Source organism: Schizophyllum commune (assembly GCF_000143185.2).
Source record: "Schizophyllum commune H4-8 unplaced genomic scaffold SCHCOscaffold_11, whole genome shotgun sequence".
Classification (NCBI taxonomy): Eukaryota; Fungi; Basidiomycota; class Agaricomycetes; order Agaricales; family Schizophyllaceae; genus Schizophyllum; species Schizophyllum commune.
Genome location: NW_026089548.1, coordinates 183,197 through 209,865, shown reverse-complemented (window position 1 = coordinate 209,865; position 26,669 = coordinate 183,197). Strand labels below are relative to the sequence as shown.

The 26,669-nt window shown below is 59.1% G+C and overlaps 7 protein-coding genes across 7 annotated transcripts; 5 read left to right on the top strand and 2 right to left on the bottom strand.

The window, feature by feature from the left end:
- Nucleotides 1-7,270: 7,270 nt before the first annotated feature.
- On the bottom strand, nt 7,271-9,487 carry SCHCODRAFT_02692194 (uncharacterized protein; the record flags this gene model as incomplete). The annotated part of the gene is made up of 7 exons (XM_003027913.3): nt 9,054-9,487; nt 8,993-9,004; nt 8,726-8,932; nt 8,354-8,662; nt 7,672-8,297; nt 7,504-7,636; nt 7,271-7,436 (listed from the first exon to the last, which is right to left on the bottom strand). The coding sequence occupies exons 1-7, from the start codon at nt 9,419-9,421 to the stop codon at nt 7,271-7,273; spliced, it is 1,821 nt and encodes a 606-aa protein (XP_003027959.1). The 5' UTR covers nt 9,422-9,487.
- A 100-nt stretch (nt 9,488-9,587) lies between these two features.
- On the top strand, nt 9,588-10,266 carry SCHCODRAFT_02638182 (uncharacterized protein). The gene is made up of 2 exons (XM_050346012.1): nt 9,588-9,749; nt 9,859-10,266. The coding sequence occupies exons 1-2, from the start codon at nt 9,721-9,723 to the stop codon at nt 10,133-10,135; spliced, it is 306 nt and encodes a 101-aa protein (XP_050198091.1). The 5' UTR covers nt 9,588-9,720; the 3' UTR covers nt 10,136-10,266.
- A 987-nt stretch (nt 10,267-11,253) lies between these two features.
- Nucleotides 11,254-12,668, top strand: SCHCODRAFT_02066065 (uncharacterized protein). The gene is made up of 5 exons (XM_050341668.1): nt 11,254-11,834; nt 11,907-12,070; nt 12,128-12,313; nt 12,362-12,590; nt 12,643-12,668. The coding sequence occupies exons 1-4, from the start codon at nt 11,340-11,342 to the stop codon at nt 12,492-12,494; spliced, it is 978 nt and encodes a 325-aa protein (XP_050198090.1). The 5' UTR covers nt 11,254-11,339; the 3' UTR covers nt 12,495-12,590; nt 12,643-12,668.
- Nucleotides 12,669-15,403: 2,735 nt separating this feature from the next.
- Nucleotides 15,404-16,311, top strand: SCHCODRAFT_02515303 (uncharacterized protein; the record flags this gene model as incomplete). Its single annotated transcript, XM_003028196.2, has 2 exons — nt 15,404-15,999; nt 16,056-16,311. The coding sequence occupies 2 exons, from the start codon at nt 15,404-15,406 to the stop codon at nt 16,309-16,311; spliced, it is 852 nt and encodes a 283-aa protein (XP_003028242.1).
- A 755-nt stretch (nt 16,312-17,066) lies between these two features.
- On the top strand, nt 17,067-20,017 carry brl1 (B pheromone receptor-like protein 1). The gene is made up of 5 exons (XM_003028195.3): nt 17,067-17,441; nt 17,489-17,601; nt 17,651-17,717; nt 17,767-17,904; nt 17,964-20,017. The coding sequence occupies exons 1-5, from the start codon at nt 17,225-17,227 to the stop codon at nt 19,682-19,684; spliced, it is 2,256 nt and encodes a 751-aa protein (XP_003028241.1). The 5' UTR covers nt 17,067-17,224; the 3' UTR covers nt 19,685-20,017.
- Nucleotides 20,018-20,356: 339 nt separating this feature from the next.
- SCHCODRAFT_02671478 (uncharacterized protein) lies at nt 20,357-24,539 on the top strand (the record flags this gene model as incomplete). Its single annotated transcript, XM_003028194.2, has 8 exons — nt 20,357-20,664; nt 20,834-21,034; nt 21,083-21,385; nt 21,440-21,988; nt 22,275-22,761; nt 22,806-22,987; nt 23,213-23,512; nt 23,567-24,539. The coding sequence occupies 8 exons, from the start codon at nt 20,357-20,359 to the stop codon at nt 24,537-24,539; spliced, it is 3,303 nt and encodes a 1,100-aa protein (XP_003028240.1).
- Nucleotides 24,540-24,706: 167 nt separating this feature from the next.
- On the bottom strand, nt 24,707-26,368 carry SCHCODRAFT_02713256 (uncharacterized protein; the record flags this gene model as incomplete). Its single annotated transcript, XM_003027912.3, has 3 exons — nt 24,707-25,802; nt 25,872-26,028; nt 26,081-26,368. 3 exons carry the CDS (start codon nt 26,366-26,368, stop codon nt 24,823-24,825), a joined length of 1,425 nt encoding a protein of 474 aa, XP_003027958.1. The 3' UTR covers nt 24,707-24,822.
- Between the last annotated feature and the right edge of the window lie 301 nt (nt 26,369-26,669).

Here is a 26,669-nt window from a genome sequence, read left to right as displayed (position 1 = left end):
GCCTGTGAAGATTCCAACTGAAACCTGGGAATGTTTGTGTGAATTCTGAGGTGCCTCTTGCACGCTTGAAGTCTCGCATCAGTCCAGCTCGTCTGTGAGCCGCCAATAAGGCGCAGGGTATCCCCTAGCAATACAAATCAAGCGGACTCGCTCGCTCCTCGGACGAAGCTATGAAGCTAGACGCGCGTTGCTGTCGTGGTTGTTGGTGTTGGGTGGTGTGGTTCGTCTAAGCAGACTGTACCGTGCGTCTTTCGAGGAGCATACGGATCCCATCATCGCCGCCCCTCCGTGATTTCTCCGACCACCGCGTCGAGTTTTTTGCCTCTTTCCGCCGAAAAAGGAAAGCAGCCCCCCTCCGTGCGAACGCAGGGTGCGTGACCGCATCCCCAGTGAGCATGGTATTGCAAATCCTCTTCTTATCTTGTCTAATCTTGTTTCCCTCTGTCTAATCTTGTCTAATCTGCCCGCTCGAGCCGGCTCGTTTCCAACGCTCACCCACCCCGTTTTGAAAGCGGGGCTTTCTGATTGGTAGGTCCTGCTTGTTGACCTTACTCGGGCCTGCCTGCTTATCCTACTCTGCTTACACGGAAGGCCGGTGATCTTGAAGCTTGAAGCACGCATGAAGTTCAGGAAGCCATGGAAATGCAGTCCAACTGTGAGCTTGCTTTGTGTTTGATTCCGCGGGACGGGTCTTCTTTGTCCCCTTTTTATGGCCGCGGATCCTGTCCAGCCTCCGTGGGAAGCTGAGTATGTGAGACAGCGGGAGCTAACTGCGCTGGCTTCCAGGGCTGAGCGTTGAACGCTTCTGCTGTTCTTGAACGGGTTCTCCCGAGTTCAGACCTCGCAATCTTGAACCGTGGTCATCGCGAGAGCGAAGGTGGGTCTGCGGCGAGTCTTTTTAGTCACTGTAAATGCTGATTTCGGTCGTTGTCAAGCTTCAGAGGATCACGCCAGCACGCCGCTGCAGCAAAGTTGGTCGATGTGCTGGTTCGTGCACCGCGCTCTGGACGGCGTTCTACGGGTACAGCGGCATCCCGCATTAGCGTTGCGGATGATACCTCCCGGGACCTTTGTGACCGGTACCATACCGTGAGCGGTGCGGGACCCCTCCCAGACGAGGTTTGGAACCGGTTTCTTACCATTTTGTGGCGCTGTGCGGCGTCCTCACGTGAATTTTCGCCCGCGCGCCGAGCGCGCGGTTGTCTTCGAATTCGCGAGCAGCGGTGTAAGCCTTCATGCACACTCCCTTCACCCTGAAGCGCACAGTACAATATCCTGCTCCAAATACTCGACCTTACCTTCATGCCAGCTTGTGCGTCAGAAGACCCGAGCAGAGAGGAATCCGCCGAGCTTTCCGTGCGCAAGCGGCTCAAGCAGGGCCACGCGCCGGGGCTCGAAGTGACCACCAAATGATCATGAACTGCAGGAAATCCGTCTACATTGCAGCTACCTACAAGGGAGGATGCCAAATTGAAAGTTCGCGTCACGGAAAGACCTCCACCACTCAGCGAAGCCTGCCAGCCGCCTCAGCGTCGCACTGAGCATCGACGCCACATATCGTGTATGGTACCGACCCCGCCCAGCCCATGAAGGGGGTCCGGTATGATACCAGTACGAAACCGGTTTCGAACCGGTAACAATGGGTGTTGGTAAGTTTCCTAGGGTATCATCCGCAACGCTATCCCGCATAGGCCTCGCGACGCGGAAGCTCCGGCTGGACCGTGCGCTCTTGCCCCAGGGCACCCGAGGGGTACGGTTTTTACTGCTTCAATGTCAGTCGCTTACAGGTCAGCTGTGTCTCGCCAGGCGCACTTGGAGGGAGCTTCTAACATACCTTCCACCTCGTAGCTTACCTTTGGTGTACATGAGCCTCGCCCTCGTCATTCGAGTCGCACAGAATTACGAGACCTGCTCGAGCTTGCGAGAGCTCTCGTCTTACCTGACCAGGATTCATCACCATCAGACGTCCAAGCGATACATCAAACTTATCTCCGAGAGGATATGCTGGAGTCTTTTGCTGCACTCCCAGTGCTTGCATTCCTCCAGTAAAAATCAGGAATACTTCTTACTGTCTCAAGATTCGTATCCTGAGTTTTTAGGGCTGCTTGGTAGCCGGAAGCTTCACTACAGACGAGACCTCAACACGTGCCTATCCGGTCCGAGATTGCCTGCACAGCCTCAATCTTCGACGGGGCCTTTCAAGTCGAGATAGCGACCGCCCTCCAGCACCCAAATTCCCATAAATGTTTTGGAACGTTCATCATGTACATAGATGTATATATTCACGTTCTTGTCCCCCTCTCGCCGCGCTTCGACCTGCTGAGCTGCCTCGGGAGTTGCCGCGCGACCTGCGGGGATCGGTCCGGTATTGATCTTGCCTGTGGTCGCAGCTTTCGTCGACTCTTCGACCATCATCCTCTTTCCCCCTCGCCGTCCTTCATCATTTTACGCCTTCCTCCTTCGAATCACTTCAAGATGGTATCACTGATTCTTATGCCGCTCGGCCCATGCGACAACACGATCGCGGTGACAAGACCGGTGCAAGGAGAGGTGCGTAGTCACACCCTCTCCAGCTGCAACGGTCTTTGCTCACATTTGATATGCGTCTGAAATGGCGCGCGGGCGCCTACACGGACGAGACGGCGGCACACGCAAGGCTACCGTAGGTCGCCTTGGATGGACATCGCTTGAGGCTTGGACGAGTGATTCTTTCACGATCTGCATCCAGGAGCGTGACGACCCCGACCTCTGCGCGGCAATGTCAAAAGTACGCGGTCTCTCCTTCAACCGCGTCGGGAAACACCCCCGACGCACATTCTGGCCCTCGTGTCTGTCTCCACCCCGCACCGTTACCCCCTCCCTTCACATCGCGCACCACGCCCTACCTCCCCTTCTGCAATCCGCGCCTCCCCCTCGCCAGTAGTGGGGGATGATTATACCTCCCCCTCCCACCTCTTCATTATACACGTGTCGTCAACAGATCGACCTGCCTCAGCCCCTGCGCCTTCTCTGCGGTCCGCGAGCTCGCCCGGCAGCGCTCCGCGAACGCGTGCCGCACGCCCCGCCGTTCCGCGTACGCCTTGTACACCCGCTCGTCCACCGGCGCGCGCATCGCTGCGCACAGTCCGTTCAGCGCGTTGTGCATCGAGGCGTACGCCGCATCGTACCGCTCGGAGCGTGTCGTTCCCTCTATGTGGACGGCCCACGAGAGGCGCGAGGGCGCGATGGTCAATTCAGCGACGGGCGGACTCGTCGCGGGCTCGGCGAGGAGCTTCCGCCCGCTGCGTGCACTGCGCGTTGCCTCTCCTCACCGTTCCCCTCCCCGTCACCGTTCCTCTCCCCCTCTGCCTTCACACGGCCGCCCCAGCGCTCACTTTACAGCGCATACCTGTCTTCTTGCGAACCATTTTTTATCCCCTGCGACGCGTCCGGACGCGTACTCGACGAGCGAGGGGCCGTTCGCTCCCGCGCGCGATGTGCGTCCCGCGTGATCTGCGTACGGCGCCACCCTGCCCATCTCATTCCCATCCTTTTCTACCTCTCCTACTACTCTCCGCGCTTCTACGTGCACGCAACGGGTCAAGTGTTATTGCGCTGAGTCTTCACAAACCCGCAATCCAAGCCAACCTTCCCTCACGGCATGCGTAAACATGCTCACTCCGTATCGAACCCCTTACCTTCCACCGTCAGACAGCGCTACAGTACGAGGCCTGCGCGGATAGTGCACGCGACTGGCTTCTTCCGGATCTGACTTTTTCCGATAACTGCCCACTCGCAGGTCTCGTACATGCCGAACGGCCAGTTTACTAGTGAGATTTCGGCCTCTCGCACCCACTACCTTCCGGTCTGCCGTGGACGCCGGCTTGGCCAGCGCACTCTCCCGGCTGGTCTTACCAGTTGCAGCTCTTTTTGTCGTCAATTCTCGCCAGCTGTAGCGTCTGTCGCGGGTGCTCGCCGCCGGACCTACTTTTCTGGTCGTCGCCTTCCACATTTCCGAACTGTTCTCAGTGAGTTGAGTTTTTAAGCTTGGAGGCCTCGTCTGATCCTCTGGCAGCTGTCAGGATGTTGCTTGCGCGGCTGGCGCGGTGGTGGTTCCAGCAAGCTTTTGGACCTTCGAGCGGACCAGCTTACCGCTTGGTCTCTCAGCTACTGGTTGCGCGCCAACTTTCACTTCAGACGTTCGCTCTGCCGGACTTCGAGCGACTTTCTGGCTGGCTGTCTGTGCACCCTCTGAGCGGCGGGCTTTCCGCGCAGCCGCTGAGCGACGGGCTGGCCGCACGGCCTCCGTGCGCGTTGGCCCTTCGTCAACTATTGCTGCAGACGTTCATTGGCCTTCGAGCGCGTTGGCCAGCTAGCTGTCTGCGACGTGGAGCGCATATTGGATGCCAGTTCCCGGTCTTCGCTGGCCAGCCGCGCATTTTTTGAGCGTATCGGCTTTCTAGCGCATAGCTCGGCTAGCGTTCTGGCATCTGAGCGCATTGGCGCACCCTCCAGCTACCACAGTAGATCAGCGGTTGCGCGGTCATTCTCGCCACCCATCACACGGCTGGTCCTTCGCGACTAGCTGGGTCGGCTAGACTCTTGCTCGTTCGATGGGTATATGCGCGTCCCAGGGGGTGAGTGGTGATCCAGCCACCCAGCGTTCCGCTGGTCGTTCGCCTTCGGGGGCACCAGCTGCATAGCGTTTCAGCCTTTCAGCACATTTTCGGCCCTTTCGGAACCCCAGCGCTTGGCTAGACAGCTGGCTATCTCGAGCGGCCGGGCGGCCAATCCGCCACCCAGCGACGGGCTGGTTTTGTTCAGCCTGCCAGCATTCTTGCTCGCTCGACGTGCCTCTGCTGGCCGCTCGCTCGACGTGCCTCTTCTGGCCGCTCGCTCTGAGCGACCAGTTGGGTCTTTTCGACATCGAGTCGGGCTTTCGAGCCTCTATTGGTCGCTCGTAGAGTGCCCTTTGGTCGCTCGTAGAGCGTCCGTCAGCCAGTCATATTTGACTGGTTTTTCCGCTCTTCGCCGGCACCCTCGTCACCGATGCGCGTCGGCTTGGATGGGCGGTGCGATGGAATGGGGTGCACACCGCCTGTCTTCCCTACCACCGACCCTGTTTTCCCTACCACGGACATTCTGCCCCGGCGCACACAGCGACGGAGAGAGATGCGACGGTGGTGAGTTGGGGAGCGCAGAGGTGCAGGAAATGACACAAGGGATGGGCGAGGAGGGTGAGAAGGGAAGGGGGCGCGAGGGCGGGTGAGCCGAGCGGTTGAGGAGGGGCGGGGGAGTAATGTACGCGGGGTGGGGGGGTAATGCACGCGGGGTGGGGGAGTAATGCACGCGGGGTGGGGGAGCAATGCACGCGGGGTGGGGGAGTGGTGTATGCGGAGATGTTGGGGGCTGGAAGGGGAGGGGAACGCGGAATGGCGTCTGGTAGGGGAGGGGAACGCGGAATGGCGTCTGGTAGGGGAGGGCGTCGAGGGAGTGGGGGAGCGACGAAGGCGGGGGTATGGTGGGTTGAGGAGAGGAGGGCGAGGTGGGTGATGCCGAGAGGTTAGGGCGGGAAGGCGACGGTATGGAGTGATACTTGGGGGGGAAGCTGCTGAAGGGGGGAGAGTTGGGCAGTCGAGGGGATCGGTGGGGGGCGGGTGTGGTGGGAGTGGGAGTGGGAGAGGAGCGCGGCAAGTGAGGCGGGAGAAGGGGGCAAGGGGAGAAGGGGAGAAGGGGAACCCTTGTGTGGGGGGAGGGCGCGCTGAGGATGTTTGCCAGCATCTTCAGCGGCGGCGGGTGGTGGGGGTGAGGATACGGAGGGCAATGTGCATGTGGACAGCGAGAGAGCGAGTGTGAAGAGGGAATGGCGGCAAGGGTGTGGCGAGAGCGGCGATGGTCGCGGATGGAGTTGCCGACGATGACCACCAACGACGTGGACGACAATGACCGCTGCCGACAGCAGCACTGCCGACTGCCGGCATCGTCGATGATGACCACCGTCGCCGTGGTCGACAGCATGTCGAACAACTCCGCCAGCATCACCAGCAGCGAGCGCACCTTCAGAAGCGCTGCGGGTGTGCCGACGATGTTGGGGGTTGAGAGAAAGCCTCGTCTGCCACCCACCCCGCGCCTTATATACCCCACCGCGCTCATTTACGTGTACGCCATTGTCCGTGGGCGCGCATTCTCTGGGTGGCGCGTGCTTGTCGATCGGTCTTCCATATCGTAGGCGCATTGTTGATCGACGGTACGCGCGTCGGCGGCGTCGCCCATTGTTTGCTCGCTAATCTAATCCAAGCGACATATAAATGAGCTGCGCCTGCCATTGTCTGCCACACTTTATCTTCCATTCACCTGGGCCCACTCATTGTTCATTCTCCCGCGCCACCCATTCATTGCTCGCCAGCCACTCCCAGTCGCCGCCACCACTCACCGCTCTCACCACCTCGGACCCAGTATCTCCCATTCACCAACCGCCGATTACCTCCCATCAGCCAGCCACCCATTGTCCGCCGCAACGACAGCGTGCGACCCTGAACGCGACCATACTTCAGCAGCCATCACTTACCAGATATGGCAGGTCTTGTTACCGCGAGGGCTTCGGGATATGATTGCGGCGGCCCGAAACGCGTCGAGGTGCTCGCTTACACGCGCATCGAATCCTTCGCTTAGATATCGCGCAGCCCTGGCGACTGATATCCCTGCGCGGACAATGAGCAGCCTCCGCAGACAATGGCGACTCAACGCGTGGACAATGGCCGACATATGCGCCGCTCACGTGTGTGCGATGGAGGGGAGGGTACAAAGGGTGAGGAGGGCGCTGCTGCCAACCTCCACACGCCGCTTGCGCATCTTTTCTCTGACCCTAGGCCCTCATCTGCGCATCAACCTTCAGCGCTTCCGACCCCTCCGACGCCCTTGCGACTTGTCCTCTGCGGCTTCTCGATGCTTCCTCCTCTGCCTCGAGGTATCCTCGGCTGGATCTGTCCGCCGCCCTGGTGTCGGCTCCTGGTCTCGATGTCGAGGGCCAGTCAATCCCTGGAACGGGCGACTCAGCATAGGACTTGCGCCTCGGCCCTACAGCCCATCCTGCAGTGGATCACCTCCGTGTCCGCTTTTGAGAGAACCTGCTACCGCCCGGGTCTCTTTGACGCCCTGCAGAGACTCACAATCAGTCCTTCAAAGTCGTCTTCAGCGCCAGCTCAAGACTGGACTCCACTGGCAGCCCAGACAGGGATATCTCGTCAATGCAGAGCGGGTTCGAATGCACAATCTTAGGCAGCGCCTTCGTTTACGTGCCGTTGACAACAGGCTCTCGAGCAAGGATAGGGAGGAGAGCGATGTCCGTCGGCTCGTCGTCCGGTGACGATACGATGTCGCGCGTGACTTCCTCTCTGCCACCATCAACAAAGCCGATCAAGTTAGATATCTGGTACGACATCTTGTGAAAAAGTGACCTACGAAAAGAGCAACGTGAAGCTCTGAGTGCTACGACGTGGGCAAAGATGCCACTGAAGCCGCTACCTACAGGCAAGGGTCTCTGCATGCTTTGCAGTTTCGCACTGCCATAACTTGTCTTCAGGATTGGATGGGGACCAAGTGTTGACGCAGATCCCAGGAGCCGAACCGGCGTGCATACATTCGACCGTCATACTACCTGCAATAGAGGGGCAACATCGAGACCCATCTCACTATACATGCCTACGAACATCCGGCGCGCATCCGGAGGCAAGGTATCCAGCATCCGCTCGAACTCCTCTGGACCTGACTTCTTCAAACGATCACTCTGCGCCTTCGCAGCCTTCCCGTACCGCTGCGCAGAAAACGCATTCAGGCCCTCCTCGAAGTACGGCTTGTAATACTCGTCGAGGTAGTCGTGGTCGATGTCCGCACGCAGCACGATCACGTTGGGCGGCAGTCCCGCCCGGCCGTGCGCCAAGGCGCGCGAAAGGAGCATCTGGCGGCCGGCCGAGCCGCACCAGTCGCAGTCGGTGCCCTTCGCGTCGGTGAGGTAGCACTGCGCGATGACGCCGCCGCAGCGGGTCATGGCCTCCGGATATGTGTCGCAGCTGTGCCCGTCCCCGACGCGGTACTGCGCGCAGAAGACGACGAAGTCGCCGGGCGCGAGGGCGATGTCGGCCATGTCCCAGTTGACGACGCGCTCCCAGGGCGGCCCGGTCGGTCGGTCGGCGCACACGTACTCGTCGGTCGTGGGCGAGAAGTGGCCGTGCGAGGCGAGCGTGCCGTTGATCTCGAGGATGGAGACCCGGAAGCGCTTGTTGTAGTCTCGCCATGGGAGGACGTGCATGAGCTGTTTCCTGTGATGGTGGATGAGCGAGGGTAGCGGCCTGCGATAGATTGTGCTGGAACACACCCTTCCCCTATCGTCTCGAACATGACTTCCGAGAGATCCTCGAGCAAGATACACCCCTTCAGGTGGTCGAATGCCACGAGGGCAGTTTCCGCCCCCGTCACAACCAACGCGCGGCCATCCCTTCGCCTGTTCTGTATAACGAAGCGCAGGTTGGCCAGGGTGGGGCCGATGTATTTCTTGACCTCGATTCCCCATTCGCGCTTTTGTGGACTATCCGGACGCAGACCGGCCCAGCGCAGAAAGGATGGCGGTCCGTATGGTTGTGGGCCTGTCTTGAGTCCTTCGGGAGGTGTACATGCGGTTTGTAGGCTGGGGGGGGGGGGGGGGGTCGCTTGTCAGTATCAGTCAGAAGATGATGGGACAGTCGCGTACAGGGCGCTCATGTCTTCCGATGTCGATACTGACACCCATATGCCGACACCGTCCTCATGGGTGGAAGCGAAGACCGGATCAATTGGCCATGGTACATCAAGGCGGTGCGATGTATCGAACGACTTCGCGAGGGGTGGATGGGCAAAAGTGGTACACTCTTGTCTGTGAACGCTTGTCCAGTCGTCGCGCTGGCACTGCTTCGAGCAACTGCAAGTGAGTGGGAGATAATTAGAGATCTCTCAACGCTATCATCACTGAACAACTGACTAGTTCACAGATCTGTCGCAACATGAATTTCGCAAAATTCTATGAAAGACGGATGACTCACTTGCATAGCGAACAGGTAAACATCGCAGTGCCGGGTGGCTTCCTTTGCTTACAAGACACACAAAGCGTCCTGTTCTCCCTCTCCTGCTTCCTACGAGTATTGCGATCGTCGCGCGCGAGTTTCTTGCCGCGATGGTCGAGCTGGTCTATATAGTTGGCTATCTGCGGCAGTCTTTCGCGCACACATGCAGTCGGATTGATTTGTGCTGTCGCATCAAGTGTCGTTGTCGACTCCTGGTTGCAATTGGAGGGGAAGGTTCTTGTATCCGGGTCGTTGGCGGCGGTTTGTGGGGCATTGGCTACTCTGCTACTATTCAACAGCAATTCAGCAAAGCCACGCTCAAGCTCTCTGAGAAGAGGTTCGTTCATGTTTTATGCGTATGACTGAGGTGATCGGTTGAGATGAGCGTATAGTAGGTGGTAGAGGTCAAGGGGAATACGAACCCGAGATACGAACTCGATGAAGCCGCGCGGCAACTGCCGACCGCGTCACGCCTCGACTTGGGCCGTCGTACCCGCGATGAATATGCCGTCACTTGGATCCTTGTGTTCTCCGCCACCTAGAAACCTCGCGTGTCTCATGCGTATGGTCCATATGCGAGGAAAGCTCATGAGAGTGGGCTTGGAGAATGTTATAGGAACTTGAAAGCTACTAAGGATGTCACAACATGCATGCAACGTCAGCAGCTATAAAATCGTGCGTGTCACGTACGTCCTCAGCAGTTTTTCCCTCTCTATCGTCCCATCTTCTACACTGCGCTGTCTCACTCTGCACTTGCAGTCTCGATGTACTCACTGAAAGTAAGAAAGATTGTTGCAGAAAACGAACCTGTCACGCATCGTGTCACGGGCGCTTATACTGCAAGGAGCCTGCCCCGCCCGCCGGAGGACTATCGCGGCACTCGAAATGTGTATCACAAAGGTGTAGAGTCCAGTACGTCTACAAACCCTCCGCAAGACGTCTGCCTACCCCCCCGCAGGACATCTGCTACCCCTCCTCATGTCCACATCATCAGACAAGCGCGCGCACACAGGTCAAAGCCCGCGAATCGCACCCTCTTTCCCAGCGGACATCCGACATAGCCATGTTTCTCGGTACCGCCCAAGCCAGATCTGACTCGCTACGCCTGCCAGAAGCCTCGTTGCACCTGCCGGGGTCCTCGTCACACCTGCCGGATGGTCCTTGCACCTACTGGACCCTCGTGGTACCTGCCAGTGCCAGGACCTTCGACGGTCCATCAAGCTTCCACTCCTTGCATCGAGATTTCACGCGCTGCAGTCACAGGTTCCGCATCGCCGCCGGACTCCTTGCACCGGTGGGAAGCCGGCGACGCCGTTCAAAGACCCGGACGCCGCAGATCGAGGACCCCGGCATCGTAGATTGGTGTCCTGACTCACTGGTCAGAGCCAATTCTGCCGTAAGAACGCGCGGAATCCTCGTGTTCTACGTGGTGCGGACATCCAATATCTACGATCTGTAGATTCAGTCTACACAGTGGTGCGCCGGTAAATCCAATCTGCTTATGTCGAGCAGTGTTACGCTGATGCAGCCGCCATCAGGTGTAGTGGTGGATCGGCGGTGATTCACCGCGCTCTCACATGAGGAGACAGTGCGCGCCCCCACACGAGGCGGCTTCACGACGACGTGAACTTTTCGGTAAGCGATGGACAATAAACGAGACCCACTTTCGTGCGGAGGTCCTACTTGCTCAATTACATTGTCGGCCGACGACGTACCCGCCACAAATTGCTCAGCTCTCCCGCTACTGCAGGACGGGACGGAAGGTTCATTTCAAGACGGACCACGAAAGGTCTGCGCACACTACTTTCCAGGGGAAGGCCTGCGCGCACCATCAGCGGAAGGTCCGCGCGCGCCCTCAGCGTTAGTTACTGACGGCGCAGGAACACGATAGAAGCCCTTCTCCCAGGCGCTTCATTGCAATGTTCACCCCGCCGCGAACAAGGTTCAGCGCGCGGTGGTCGATACGCGCCATCAGCGGAGCCGAAGCTGGTTCTATAGAAGCCGCTGATGGTGTAGAACCAGGTGGGTGGTGTGGACCCTCGGCAGTGCAGCGCGCGCCGGGCCGCCAGCCAAATCGGGAAGAATGGTCGTGACACCGACCGACAATAAGCGCCGCGCATTTATAGGGAGGTCCAGTCGCCCCAGCCTCTTTCTTTCCTTCCCTCAACCCATCATCATCCATCGCCACTGAGCCCCAGTTGCGCTAGCAAGCTAGCACTCGCACTCGCATTCGCACCTAGACACCAACTCACCACCACCTCGACCATGGACGACATAGGCGTTCAAGTGGTCAATGTCGTCGGGAGCTTCATGCTCGCCGCCGCGCTCCAGGCCGCCGGCGTCCCTGCCCCCTTCCTGACTCTCGTGATCGGGAGCTATCAGGTCGTGCCGTCCATCACCTACACTACCCAGCAACTCGGCGACGTCGCCGTCCTCAGCATCCTCAACTCTACCTACACCACTACTGCCACACCGACCATCCCGCTTGCCGCCGTCAACACCACCAACTTCACGGCCCTTGCTCAAAAGCTCCCCGCATCGTCCATCAACCTCGACTTCTTCATCATCGAGCGCTTCTTCGACAAGTCCGCGCTCGAAACTGCCATTTTGCGAAAGCAGCAGAGCCGGCTCTCGAAGCTAGTGGCCCAGGAGGCGCGCGCTGCGTGGAGCGTCGTCGAGGATTCCACCTCCACCGTTCCGAGCACACCCGCCGCCCTTCAGGCCCTTCCCATCGGCGCCGCCGAGCTCATCCTGCTCGTCGTGAGTGTTAGGACCTTCCGCTGATGGCTGGTCCTTCCGTTATTGTGGCGCCGCAAACTGACCCGCGTACAGATCTCGGTTATTGTTATTGCCTCCGCCGTCGTCTACGTCCGCCTATCTCGCCGCGAAAGTGGGCGCGCGAACGCCGACGAGCCCCAGAATGGGCTCGCCACTCGCCACTCGAACGCGGAGGTTGAGATTGATTGCGGCGCCCCGCCGGCAGTGCCGACATCCACGTGCGTCCGCCTCCGTTGCCGCTCGCGTGCGCGCGCTGACCGTTGGTTCGTTTACAGCGTCGATGATGAGCGCGTCCTCGACGACGTCGCCTCTTCCCACGTCGAGCGTGACGGTGGGCTCGAGACTTCCCCTCAACCTGATCAACCGCCACAAATCGCCTCCGCCGTCGAAGACCTCCGATCCGTGACTGAACGTACTCCTCAACCTATCCCTGAAGTTGCCTCCTTCGACGACGACACGAAGTGCGTTGACTTCATCTCTTGCACGATCCTAAGCTGACGGTCTTTCAGCCCTTCCAACCAGCCCGACAGTTCTTCCCCCTCCCGCACTGCCTCCCCGACGCCTGTCGACAAGTACGTCCTGCAACCGCTGACTTTTGATACGCTCATGCTAACGAATATGCAGCGAGTCTACCGGCGATAACTATGACGAGGTCACCCTCGAAGACACCTTTATCTCCTCCCCTACCCCGCAAGATCTCCCCTCCCCTCTCGATGCCGTCAACGGATCAGTCACCTCGTGCGTAAATCCACGGTCCATTGTATGGCGAAAAGCTCACCCTTCGTATCAGTGACGAGCGTGTACTCTCGGACGACGTACAGACCGCGGAAGACGTCGACGACAACCTCTCCAAGGCTTCGAGCAACCAGTCGCTTTCCGACAAGGACTGCGATGAAGTGCTCGTGAGCGGGCCTCGCGAAGTGGACCAGGAGTGCGTGACTGGCGTCCTTCATCCTACATTCTACTTATACCTCTACAGCGCCGACATGGAAGAGTTCATTGCCGAAGACTCGTCTTTCGCGAAGGCAGACGTCGACTGCGCCGACGACGACGAGTCCGAAGCCGAGGACATGCCGGATGACGCTCTGATTTTCTGGACCAAGTCCCTCAAAGGACACATGTCTCCGGACTGGTACGAGACTCAGGATGAGGATGAGGACAGTGATAACTCAGAGTGCGTCGCCGAGCTCCTTCATTGGTCTACATTGATTGACCATGATAACAGGTCCGATGCATCAGACGAGGACGACACTCCGGTTGCAACTGTCGAGGAGCTTGAGGTCGACGAACCAACCTTTGAAGAACTCGAAATCATGGCCCCTTCCCCGATTCAACCGTTTCCCTTCGCCGAAACGGACGAACTGCCGTGCTTTGAGATCGAGGAGTACGTCGGCACCGATCTGATATATTCTTCACTGCCGATTGACCACCATCGACAGCTCGAATCCACTTGTCATCGAGGACATCTTCGAGTCGTTCTCTGCAACGCCCAAAGTTGTCGAGGAGGCGGCCTCCTCTCCGATCCAGTCATCCTCCCCTGTCCCTACCGACGATGGGCCTCAGTCTGACAATGAAGAGTACGTTTTGCCGTGTTTTGACCGACAAATCGATGTCAACGACTGACCACGTACCACAGACCGCACTCATCCGACGTCGGTGACCTCTCCGAGTCGTCTGCTGCAACGTCCGAGGATCCCGAAGTCACGACTCCTTCACCGACCATTCCATCGCCCCGCATGGACGACGATGTTCAGCTTCACCCTGACGTCGAGACGTACGTACTCATCTCATACTTGCGTCCACATCATCATCTAATAACTTCACAGCGTGAACGCCAAACTCGCGGAGACGCTGGAAAACCTGAAAGCGAAGTCGAGCACTAGTTCGCCTGCCGCTGTCGTCCCTATTGCATCGTGCGTCCTCATTATTGCTGACCGTCACATGTTCTGACTATTCGTAGTCCCGTCACGCCGGGATCGCATTCGCTCATGCATCTTCTGCCTAGCGCGACGCACAGCGAGCCAGATGTCTTGTCAGAGGCTGAGCCGTCGCCTGCCTTGCAGAGGGTCCTTGACATACTCAAGACCAGTGCCCGCGCGGACGGGGTCCAGGAGGCGAATGAGCTCGAAGACAAGATAATCTATGAAACACCAGGGACTGTCGATTTAGAAGCCGCGACGGTGCTCGCGAAGGTCGACGAGGCGCTGGTTGCAAGCACGAAGGACATGGGGCAAGTTTATGCGGAGGAGAACAAGCTGGCGTGCCAAGACGCATTACCGGATTCGGCGCCACCGACTGAGCAGGAAGGACGCGCGACATCGCCGGTATTGGTCGACGAGACACGTTCGGATCCGGAGCCTGAGGCGTGCCCTGAAATCGCTGTGTCTGTCAGCGAGCCCGTCGCGGCTTCCACGTCCTCCTCGCCCCGCCCGATACAGTCCCAGGATGAACGTTCGACAGAGGATGTCATCGCCGCGGAGTTGGCTCGACACGCAACCAACCTCGACCCTGAAAACCAGCGCCGCATCCACGGCGTGCCGCTGGCGGAGGAGGTACAGGTGCCTGCTGTCGTAGAGCCGGCCGACGCGATCTCGACGCACTCCAACCCGACTGCGGCGCTCAGCAACTTGACGGTGTCGCCAGCGAGCTCGACCTCTGCACCCATCAGCTTACCCGCGACGACCATCTACTTGACCGCACCGTCAATTCCGCCCACGACGCCCGCCCAACCCATCCCGGTCTGCAACTTGAGCCCTCACCATCCCCGATTCAACCATCCACCACGGTTGAGCCAGCAAGCGCCGATGGCGCCGCCTGGTCTGAGTCGGAATATCGCTCCTTGCGGTCCCGTCGTCTCTCGAGTGTGTCCAGCGTTTTGTTCTCCTCAAGGCCGTCCCGCTCCCCAGGTCCCCTTCGCACAGCAAGGCCCTGCTTTCAACCAGCGACCTGTTGCCTTCAACAACGCACCTCAGGCGCTGAACTCGATGCCTCGTGGTCCGCAACAGATGCCTCGTGCGATGAACCCGACGGCCCCGTCCTTCGCTCCTGGTCCGCCGCGCGTCATGCAAGACTTCGTACCGCGTCAAGTCCCGCCTCCTCAGCACTTGCCGGGTCCTCAGCCCTTCAATGGAATGCCTCGTCCGCCGCCGCAGATGTCGCACGAGATGCCGCCTCCGCCTGGGCTTCCGATGCCGTGCCCCCCTCCGCCACATGTCCTGCCTCCCCAGCAGCAAGTCTTTGGGCCACCCCAGCAGTGCTTCCCGCACCCTGGACAGCACGTCTCGCCCATGAACCCGATGCCTCGTCACTTGGGTATGCATGGTCCTGGTCCCCAGCAGCTCTCCGCCGGCCCTCCGAGATTTGCGAACCTCGCGCCTCAAGGTCAGGCATTCCAGTGTCCTTCGCCAACATTCCAAGGTCCCCCGCCGCCGATGCCTTTCCCTCCCGGACTGGGTCCGATGCACCAAGGACCGAACCCAATGCACCAGGGACCGAGCCCGATGCACCAAGCGCGCCCGCCGATGCTACTAGGTCTCGACGGTCACCCGCCCATGCCCGCCTTCGACGGTCCTCCGCCGGTAATATTTGACGGTCCTTCACCGGCGGTGTCGATCCTCCCTGGATTCTCGCCAATAGTGTCTCCTTTCAGGCCCTCGCTACAGGGGGAAGAGTACGTGAGGCCTGCAGGCTTGTTTGCAGCGCCGCGGGCGCCCGGACTCGTTGAGGCGCCAGAGGTGCCTCCCGGGTTGCCGGCACCTGTTGCCCCAATTGCTGCAGTGCCGGCGTTGGTCGAGGACATGCTGGCACCCGTCGAGAATGCGTCTGCGCCCGTCGAGAATGCGCCAGCGCCGGTCGACGATACGACAGCGCCACTCCACGACACCCTCTTCTTATCTGAAGACGCGCGCTTCAGGTCGCTGGAAGCGGACCGCGTGAGTGGTGCAGCGTCGGTGGCGCCTCGTCCTGCGCATCCTCGAGTGCAATCGCCGGACGCGCCGGAGCGTCCGGCGTCGGCGCCGCCTGTGACGCCCGAGACGGTCGACACCACGCCGGAGATGATCAGCGGGGTTCTGAAGTGGCGCGAGGGAGGAGAGGTCAGGCGCGCTGTTCTGCAGTCGCCTGAAGACTGGGTTACGAGCCCGAAGAGGTGCGGTTTGCGAATGCTCAAGACCTCGATCTTTAAAGACTGACGATGCGATACAGTGTTGAAGGAACTCTGGCAAACGGTGAACAAGTGCGCGATGCAGGTCTCCAGGTCGAGGTGGAGAACGTACAACAAGTCGAGCACGATGCCCCGGCGTCGGAGGAAACGACGAGCGCCCAAGTCTCGACGCCATCATCGGAGAACAATCCTCAGGAGCCTACTCATCCAGCACCGCAGCGCCACAAACCTCGACGCCCAAAGACCACTATCTTTGTCCTCGGCGGCGGTTTGCCCGCTCGCGCCACGCATCGATGATGAGTAGGCGCTCACTCCGCGGTCAATCGTTCTCGGTAATGGTGCTTCGGCTTCGCACATCTCGCCCACTGGGTCTGCACATCCTGTTCACCGGGTACGCGCACCTGGTCTGCGGTAATGATACCTGGAGTTTACGACTTGTCCTCCACGACGGCTTCACGACTTCACTCGACGACTTCACTCGACGACCCGACGACCGCCCGATGCACGCCTGCCTCGGCACTTGACGACTGGACGAAATGCGATGTCGCGCAAGATGACAGGGTGTGCCGGCGATGCAGCTATCGTCTGGTGGGCTACTTGTCCATCTCGACTGGATGCTTTCCGTGCCGACTGGATGCAGGATACGCAGTCGCTTGAACGCCGGGTAGTCCGTAAATTGCATACAGGGTAGATAGGCATTACATAGGTCACGTTAGACTTTCGTGTTAGAGCAAGCATCTCATGTTGCCCTTCTCTACTGCTCTACTGTACACTAGAGTATGTCGGACAATTCTCACAAGTGGACATGATCTGAGCGCTGACCGCGCTGCTCCTCGGAAAGCGCCGAATTCTTTTGAGGCACGGAAACCTGTGAGTTCATATCACACCACCACATCTGCTTCTTCCTCCCCTCTGAAATCGTGGGTGTGGTCGATCGCACTCCCACTTTCGTCAGTCGAACAATGGCCATCACGCTGTCACAAACAATGAACTGTGACACAGTAACGCCTCGTGTCCATTGTTCCCGAAATGAACATGGACTCGTGTTGCCAAGGCCCCCGACGGCTGGAACATATATACGAAGCCATCAGAATGGACGGTGCTCCCCTTCTCTCCGTTTTCCCTTCTGCTTCGGCTTTCCTCTCTTTTTCTGTACTCGCCACGCCACGGCACGACGTCCGGCACGCCGGCTAACGCTCACGACCCCGCTATGCTCTCGAACGACCCCACGTATCCCCTCTTCCCCATCCTGGCATTTTTGAGCTCGGTTCTTGCGCTTCTTCCGGTACCCTTCACACTTCAAGTATGGAACACGGGTGCTTGTGCGCTCGCGGCGTGGGCGGCGACGGCGTGCTTGCTCTCCTTCATCAACTCGGTGGTGTGGTCAGGAAATGTGATGAATACGGTACCAGCGTGGTGCGATATATGTGCGTTGCAGTGGTATGCTACGGAAAATGTGCTGACGAAGGAACAGCATCTAAGCTTCTCCTCGGTGCAAGCATCGGTATCCCCGCCTCCGGTCTCTGCATCTCCCATCGTCTCTGGAAGGTCACCTCCATGCGTCTTGTCCCCGAGACCCGCCGCGAAGTGCGTAGCTAGTCTTTTCATCCTTACATATAACTCATAACGTCTGCAGATCCTCTTCGCGATCGCGATCGACCTTGCGCTCTCCGCTGGGGTTCCCCTCTTCGTTATGCTACTTCGTCAGTCGGCATCCCATACCCTCGGTGGCCTCTTACTTACATCCCCCAGACATCATAGTACAAAGCCAACGCTTCACCATCCTCGAAGACATTGGCTGCCAAGCCGCCATCCCCAATACCCTCCTGTCCTACTTTCTCGTCCTGAGCTGGCCTCTCGGCCTGGGACTGGCCTCGCTAATTTATGCTGGTGAGCCCATACCCTCGTAGCAGTACATCAAAGCAGCAGCTCATCTACTCTCTCCTCAGTTCTCACCCTCCGCCTCTCCTACGTCCACCGCCTCGAGTTCGATCACGCGCTTGCGAAGCAGGGCACCCTGCGCACGGCTCTCTGCCTCCGCCTTGTCCTCCTCGCGCTCGTTGCTTTCACTGTATCCATTGTCTCTAGCAGCCTGAACATCGCGGCGCTCGCGCGGTCGGGCCCCCTCATCCCGTGGTCGGAGGCGCGCCGGCTGTGGGTGCCGAGGTCCGAGGCATCTCCCTCGTTCACGCAGACGGCGAACTCCTCCGCCTCTGAGCTTGCCTCCGTCCCGCCCTGGCGCTCGTCCGTTGCGCCGGAGTGGGATCCCGCCTTCCCGAGCCCGGACGTGTCGGCCGTCGATTCATTCAACACCTCTGATAGCTCCTCGACTATCACGCCCGACGTCGCCCTCATCGTCTTCTCAACCTGGCACGCCGCGCCGCTCTCCGCCGCTGCCATCGAGGCTGGGCGCTGGGCGCCTGTGCTCTGCGCGCTCGCCTTCTTCATCCTGTTCGGCCTAGCTGGCGAGGCGAGCTATCATGCAAGGGTTGTGCATATGTTCCGGAAGGTATGCAGACGGGGTACTGTGGATGGCTTCAAGCTCCCGCATCCAAAGTGGGAGAAGGCCTGGCCGGACTCGAAGCACGGGGCCGCGGAGAAGATGACGTACCTGGGCTCGCTCAAGCAGGCTACCCTTTCGAACGGCAAGGTCAACGAGAAGGGCCCCACTACCGTCACCCAGAAACCGAACAACTCCATTGGCGCGCTTCCCTTCTACGTCGCGCAGGTCGGCCAGGACGCCTCCGACGACCCCTTCGCTTCGACGCGCAAGGATCCCTTCGCCCCCGCGGACCTCAGCGCGAGCCGTAGTCGGAGCCTCGAGCTGTGCAGGACGCGAAGCATGTACAGCGAGGGCCTCAGCCGCGCTTCGTCGGCGAGCTCGGTGTACACCGCGCGCACCAGCCCGGGGAGGCGCTCGGACGACGCAGAAAGCGTGCCGGCGCTGCCTGTCAATGTGATCCCGCCGTCACCGGAGGCGCCTCGGCGCCAACAGTCGCTGACCGGCAAGTCGCAGCAGACGATCGACAAGTCACTGCCCGAGGTACCCTGCGACGCCGACTCGGAGCGCTCGGCGCGCCTGCCCTCTCGCAGCCTCATGGGAGGGCCGTCGGAGGAGACGCTGCCCAGATTCCATCTGCACCCCACGCAGGGCCTTGCGGCCGGCCAGCTCTCTGCCGATCGCCCGCGCACCCCCTCTGCTCGCCACGCGCCCCAGGACTCCGTCACGTCGCTCACGTCCTGCGACTCGCTCGCGACCTCCCTCGGCTCCGCGCGCGACGTGATCTACAACTCGGACGCGTACGCGACGGACCCGACGCATGCGTACCACGCCAACCACGGGTACTGGGCGAGGGCGAGCGCTGATAGCGGGTATGGCGCGGGAGGCGCGCATTCCCAGCACATCTACTACACGGCCCCCCTTGGCGCACAGCCCTCGCCGCCGCCGTTCTCGAACCTCATCCCCGCGCCTGCTGTCCCCGAAGGGAACGCGGAGGTAGGGCGGGCGATGGGGGCGGGACATGCGCGTACGAGCTCCAAGGGCCATGCACATGCAGGCTCGAAGAGCCGCTCTCCGACGCCTCTCCCCATGCTCTTCGGGCGGCGTGCGCGGTCGCCATCCCCGGTGCGGGTCACTGTGCGGATGGAGCGCGAGGTCGAAGAGGTATAAATTTCCATACGGTCCACCCTATCCTCTTCCCATATACAGCTACTCAGTGTCTCCCTCGCCCTACGCAATGGTTTTCACGCACTGTTACTCGCTTGCACGACCTTTTTTTTCAGACATGACGATCTCCTCACGCTTTGGCGCTTCATTTCTTACTTTATTCTTCTTCGACGGTGCTGGTATGCCGCTGGCCCTTTCCTGTGCATCTTGGTTTATGGACTTTGACTGCGCATCTCTCATGATACATTGATAAATCTGTAGCACTATCTGCTTGCGTGGCTCCTTTCTTAGACAATGTATTTCTCAGCAATTGGGGAGAATTTGCTTCTGACGCCAGTTTTGGATCATGCAGATGAGGTCAAGTCAAGTGCAATCTGCATACTCCCAAGCAATACATGAACTGCGTCAATATGCCGGCCACACAAATCACAGCAGGTGGCCTTGTAACTGGTGGTCGCGGCACACTGTCGGTATCGAGACTCAGTCGGGCGGCGCCTCCGAAGGCGTCGGCCCGGCCAATTTGACATGCCTGCCCTCTTGCTTGCGGCCTCTACCAGCACCCCTAAAGGTTGGCTGCGTCTAACACAGGTGAATCCCTCTGTGAAAGGATCCGCTCGTTGTGTCTTTTGGCTCGCTGACCAAGCATTCCCATACCCTTCCTTTCGCTCAGACGACATGGATGGAAATCTCCTCCAAGAGCTGGATCGTGATTTTGCTGCATTGCTTTTGAATGGAGCCGTTTCCCTAGATGCTGCTTCTCCTACGAGCACTCTCGTAACGGCAACTTCGGCGAATGCTGTCTCGCCCACCCCTGCCCCTACTGCTCTTCCGAGAACTAGTGGCTCATCAGCGGCGACCCCTGAAAAGCGTCCAAGTCTAACGCAGCACGTGAAGTTCATGGATGATTACTTCGCAATGGGTAACCGGGATAATTCCATGACGCGCAAGGCGCATGCGAGGGACAGGAAGAGCGTCTGTGGCCGGTGCGGTCAAAAAAGGCAGCGTGGTGCCCTTCTCTACACTTGCTCACGATGCAAGTACGTTGGCTTACTCTGTAGCTCGCGGCAGCACGCTGATCACTTACACACGCAGAGCCGTCAACTAGCGAGTGCTTTGTTTACTGCTAGATGCATCTCCCTGACGCAGTCGCAGCTGCTCGGAAGACTGTCAGCGCACCCACTGGTGCGCCGGGCACAAGGCGGACTGCGCCTCCTTTGCGCAGCCCCCGCTCGCGAAGACGTTCGATCCGTCAAACCGTTCGGACGTGCCATGGCCCGTCGACCCAATCTTCGCCTCCGCAAACAGGAACGGCGTGGGCGTATGGATGTCCGTGGCGGGGGATATAGCGCACATGTAAGCCACCACTGCCCTGTGGCGTGTGCTCGCTCACCCTCGTGACAGAATGGACCCTCCGTATGCACCTCCAGAGGGATATGTATCTGAGCCCCTCAACTCCGGGCCGCCGTCGTGGGCGCGCTGGGCGGGGCTCGACGACCCCTCACGGCTGGTGCCAGGGCCGAGCCTGCACAAGTACTTTGGCGGCTGCCTCGCCAATTTTCGGTTCGTCGTGCAGAACAGGCGCAAGGACGGGCAGGCGATGGCGATCATCGGCGGCGACATCATGCTCACCGTCAACTCCGTGCTGAAGGAGGGCCTCCTCCCCGAGGACCTTGCGCACGTCCGCTTCGAGAGGATCGACGAGGAGTGCGTGTATATCACAGCCGTTCACTGCCGATTCTCATGATCGGCGCTCTATAGCAAGGTGGCGATGCACGTCTTCCCGTGGATAGACTATACCGGGCGGACACGCGCTGCGATTGTCGAGATCAACGGCGTCGCCGCCCCCAAAGGCGACTTTAGCGCGGAGGGAGGCGAGTACCGGCCTCCAGAACGGCCGTCGGGCAAGCCTTGGGATCGCGTCCTCGATTGGGACAGGGCCGAAGTCATCCTCGCACCAGGCGATTTCGCCATAATTTGCGCGCAATTCCGCCTTGGCGACGCGCACGCGTTCAGGAGCTACCCCCGCGTCCTGCACACGACCCTCGGGGCTGGCATCCCGTGCATTAAGATGGGCGTCCGCGACGTCAACCGTACCGCGTCCGAGCTTCGCTCGGATCTGTATAGCAACTTCACGCCTCCTCTTGATCCCGACGGCAACGTGTTCATGCTGCAGGCAGGAACGGATATCAAGTATATTTGGGAATATTTCGAGCCGCTTCGGGGGCCAAACCCGGACGACTTCCTTCCCAAGCGCATCGGAAAGCGGGCGACACAGCGCGAGGAAAGTATGAAGAGGATTTATCCTGCGTATGTAAAGTCGATGGAGGAATCCGTTCCGCCGCAATGGCGAGAGTTATACAGGGCAGGGATGAGGGCAGTGGGCAATGATTTAGAAACTGCTTTGCGTCGCTCTTATGAGGCACGATAGATATAATTACCATGCAATGAACAGACATGATAATCGAATCACATTCCGGGGCAAAGCACAAAAATGGAAATAGCTATATTAGCGATCAAGTTGACTAGCGCCGGGCGCTTCTTAATTCTTACCACCACCACGATTTCGAATCCAGCGGTTTCCAGGTCTCTCAAGGAAATCACGAAGCGCTGTACTCGACATGGATCCAGAGCTCGCGAGTGCACTCCAAAATGAGTTCGCCAGGCTGATTCTGGAGACGCACTTCTCGTCAGACCTTTCTGACAATGCAAGCGGCGTACCGATGCCCGAAGCCTCGTCGTCCTCTTCCAGGGGGACGAGACCATCAACAGAGTCTGGAGCAACGCAAAGGGGTAGGCGCAAGACAGCAGCTGCACGCGCACGAGCCCACGATAACGAGATGTGGGGCATCTACCACGAACCCGTCGCGGGGGTCGTCGCCGATGAGAACGCGGCGCGAAAGGCACACAAGAGGGACGCGAAGGAGAATTGTGGCCGATGCGGCAAGGAGAAGGCCGCGGGGACGCGTCTGCAGACGTGCTCGCGCTGCAAGTATGTGATCGGTCGCGTTGGCGAGGAACTCATTGCTGACATTCCTCCTTCCCCTCAGGTCGATCAATCAGTGAGGAAGTCTTTCAATGGCGTGAGCGTACCTCACGTCTACCCAGCTGCTCGATCGAGTGCCAGCGTGAGCACTGGCGGCACGGGCACAAGGTCGAGTGCACGGCTTTCGTGCATCCCCCGCTAGCCAAGACGTTCGACTCTGCACAGCGCCCCGACGTGCCATGGCCCATCGATCCTATCTTCGCTCGTGTCAAAGAGAACGGGCTTGGTGTGTGGGTGACCGCTTCGCCGCTCATGGGTCATACGTGAGTCCAGCCGATCTTTCTTTCAGCCAGTTACAACCGATAGGCGCACCCCTTGTCTTCCCCCCCCTTCATCACCGCTTTCCCGCGCCACATATGATAATCGTCGCGCCACGCTGAGGCTCGACAAGGAGGATGCGGCTGCGATAAAGGACGTCGCTGGGGGTGTCTGCCATTTTTCACCTGACCGTCATGATTGATATAATATAACGCTAACGACTTGCTCAGAATGCAGCCCGCCTACGTCCCCGCAGACGGCGAGTATACCAAGACCATCCCTCCCCCGTCCTTCTTGCGATGGATACAACAGGAGACCGCGAGTCCCATGGAACTTCTCACCGGCGCGCTCAAGAAGTTCTCCGGGCCGACGCTCGTCACACTCCGTATCATGGTCCAAAATCGGCGCACGGACGGACGCATCTTCGCGGTCTTCGGGGAGCAGACGAGGTTTTCGCTAGCGTGCGACGAATTGAAGGAATACGTGCTGCCAGAGGAGCGCGACCGATGCAGCTATCAGACATTGCACGGGTGAGTCGCGGGCTGGGGCGCCTTTCGCGCAATCAAGCTCACAGCGTTTGCCAGTATCGACCTCATGTGGTTCCCGCCATGGCAAGATTACAACGACCGGACACGCGTCGCGCTCCTCGAGATCAATGGCGTTGAAGCGCCGCGGGGTACTGTCGGCCCCGACCTCGAATATCAGCCCCCCGAGAAACCGACGGGAGCGCCCTGGAACCGGGTCGTCGACTGGAAGCGCGCGTGCGTGGCGCTCGCGCCCGGCGATTTTGCGGTGTACAGCGCGCAGTACCGCATCGGCGACGGAGTGACGCTCACCGACCTGCCGCAGGCGCTTACACGCGCGGCGTGCGTCGGTCCGCTCACCTACATCAGCCGCAACGTCACAGACAAAGAGCCAGACTGGGCGGAGCTGGTCGAGACAGAGGTCAGCATCATCGCCGGGTGGCCTTTGCCCCCGCCCGGGATGACGCCCGTGCTCGCGGAGGTGGACATCCCGTACGTGGACAAGTACTACGAGCCGTACTACGAGCTGGGACCAGACGCGTTCCTGGTGCAGCGCTACGGGATGCGCGCGAAGCGGCTGATGGAGGACCTGCTCAAGGCCGCGCCGGAGGAGGTGCGCCAGGCTTCTGCGTTCTATACACCGCCAGCCGCGACATCTAGCCCCTTGACTCAGGCGCCCAAGCAGCCAGCTGCATCTCCCGAACGGTCACCAGCCTCATCTGTGCCGGTCGTGCCCTCCAATCAGCCAGCTGCGTCTTCCAAGCCACCAGCCCCTTCGCCGACCCCCTCTGCCGCACTTTCCGAGCGATCTGCGAAGCTCGCCGACCGTGTCGATTTGCAGGACAGCTCACCGTTGATCCTCGGATTCCCATACAAGAGCACGTCGCCTGCCGAGGAAACTCAGTCGGACCCTGAAGCCGACTCGGACGTCGAAGCATGCGAAGCTGGTTCGGACTCTGAAAACAGTCCGGACTCTGAGGGCGAAGGCGATCCGGATTCTGAAGACAACCGCCGTGGTTGCTGTATCGCGTAGCTATTTCTCCTCGTCGTCGTCTGTTGTCTGTATCTTGTACGGTTTGTTCACTACCATTACTCGTAACCTATTTCATCGTCTCATGTTCGTCCGCCGGTTCTTTCATCATCCATTGCTGTACTAATTTCATGCCAGTATTAATTCCGTAGATGGGAAGCCCCGGCCGAGCGCCTCCCGCTGTACGCTTTCTTCAACTTATTCCATCTCGAAACGACGTTGAGACCGTATACTGTGTGCAGGTTAGTCAGTCCCGACACCAACGTCATGTAGAGACGAAGTTCACCTAATCACTCTCATCGTCTGAAGACTCTACGTCCTCCTCATCCAGCGATGACTCGTCGTCTTCTTCAACCTCTCCTTCGTGCCCATCTCTGCCAAAATCGAATTGTATCTCGGTCCCCTTGTACGACGGTGGAGGACTGCGAAATGATGTTCCTCTCGCATCCAACGTCAACCCTACAGACCGCAGCTCTGGACAGTGCATGGCGAGCGACTCTAACACGTGCAGCCCAGCTCTCGGCTGACATCGCGGCTGCTTCATCGATGATAGCGCAAAGGTAGTCAGATGAGGTAGAGCTTCTGCTAGGCACTCGATGGTGGACGAGCCAACATCGAAGCCTCCGGGGTGTCGCAAGGCGAGCGTGGTAAGATTTCGGAATTGAAAGAATGGGATGAGGTCCTTGTTCGTCATCGGTCCCGATGATTCGTGCAAGTGATCCAACGACATGTCACTGGGCTCGATTACGAGAGTCATCATCGACTCGGGGCGGATGATCGCAGAATTTATAGTGCGGTAAAGTTCGGGCCAATCTCGAGAGACCGTATGGACGGGATCCAGGCAGAGCTCGTACAGTGTGTCGAAATTTGACTTTTTCAATAGTGCGATAGCCACACGCATGTCCACGTTGTCCAGACACAGATCTTGCAGCGCCGCAAAGGACATGGGATGAAAGTCGACGGATTGTGGCTTCAGACTGTCGTCCCGGAACTTGAGATCGAGATGCTTTATCGTTGACGACTGGCTCAAGTCTGCCAAGAGATTGTAGTCGCGCCCCTCCGCTCGCAGACGGCGCAAGCTCCAGGTTCGGAGAACGTCAGAGACCTCCCGTCTGGCCGAGCTCCCAACACCGTCGCCATCGTCATAGGGCAGGTGCACCTCGAAGTCCGAGATGTGAGGAGAGTGTACAGCGAGAGTAGGAGTGATGAGGGGATGAAGACTTTCAGGCTTGGTAGACCGGTAGTCAAGGTGAAGATATTGGATGGCTGGTGTAAGAATTGTAGGCAGATGAACCAGATCGGCTTCCTCAACGTATTATTCGAGGTTGAGGAGACCGGAGGAGACACCCTTGGGCAAGAACGAAGAGATGAAACTATATGACTCCTGGGCCAGCATTATTGAGCGATGTTCGCCAACGGTGAGCATGTTGATCAGCGGGGCAATAACGAGTAGCCGACTCATGTCTTCGGGAGTGACTGGGCGCTTGAGGATCTATAGCCACGCGTAAGTATCCGAACACAAGAGTAGTACAGAGCCCACACACCATATAATCAACTACAGCGGCAGAATTAGTAGGCGAGGTCTCCCTTCGTATCTCCCATACGTCGGTAGGCATGCAGTGCAAGAGAACGGTCTCGAGATCTAGATCATGATACTTCCAGAGCCCCTTGATAGCGGGGGTATGGAACGCTTGACATGTCCTCGCGCAGGACGCCAGCGTCGGGCAATCCACAATATAGGGCCCACCCTGCTCGTCCGCAAGCGCGCCGTCCAAGAAAAAGCAGTCGAGGATCAGAGAGACGATGTCCGAAACGAAGAGAGCGTGGTGCATGAGGATGGCGCTGCAACGATTGATCCTGTAAGGCAGAACGATGCGCGATCACCGAGAAAATATGCTCACCTGAACAGCTTGAGCTAGTGAGGGATGCAAGTTCAAAGCGAGCACAACGAACAGTCGCGGCGAGATAATGACCGTCGAAAGCAAGGCCTGCACGAGGTTTTCGGAGACTGGTGTGAACGCAGTTCGGCGGCCGTCTGCATATCAGTGTTTGTCCTTATTTGTCCGGAGCGTCGTGGAACAAGATATCTGATGTCAAGAACGTTCTGAATAACCCATTTCCAAGCTACAATTG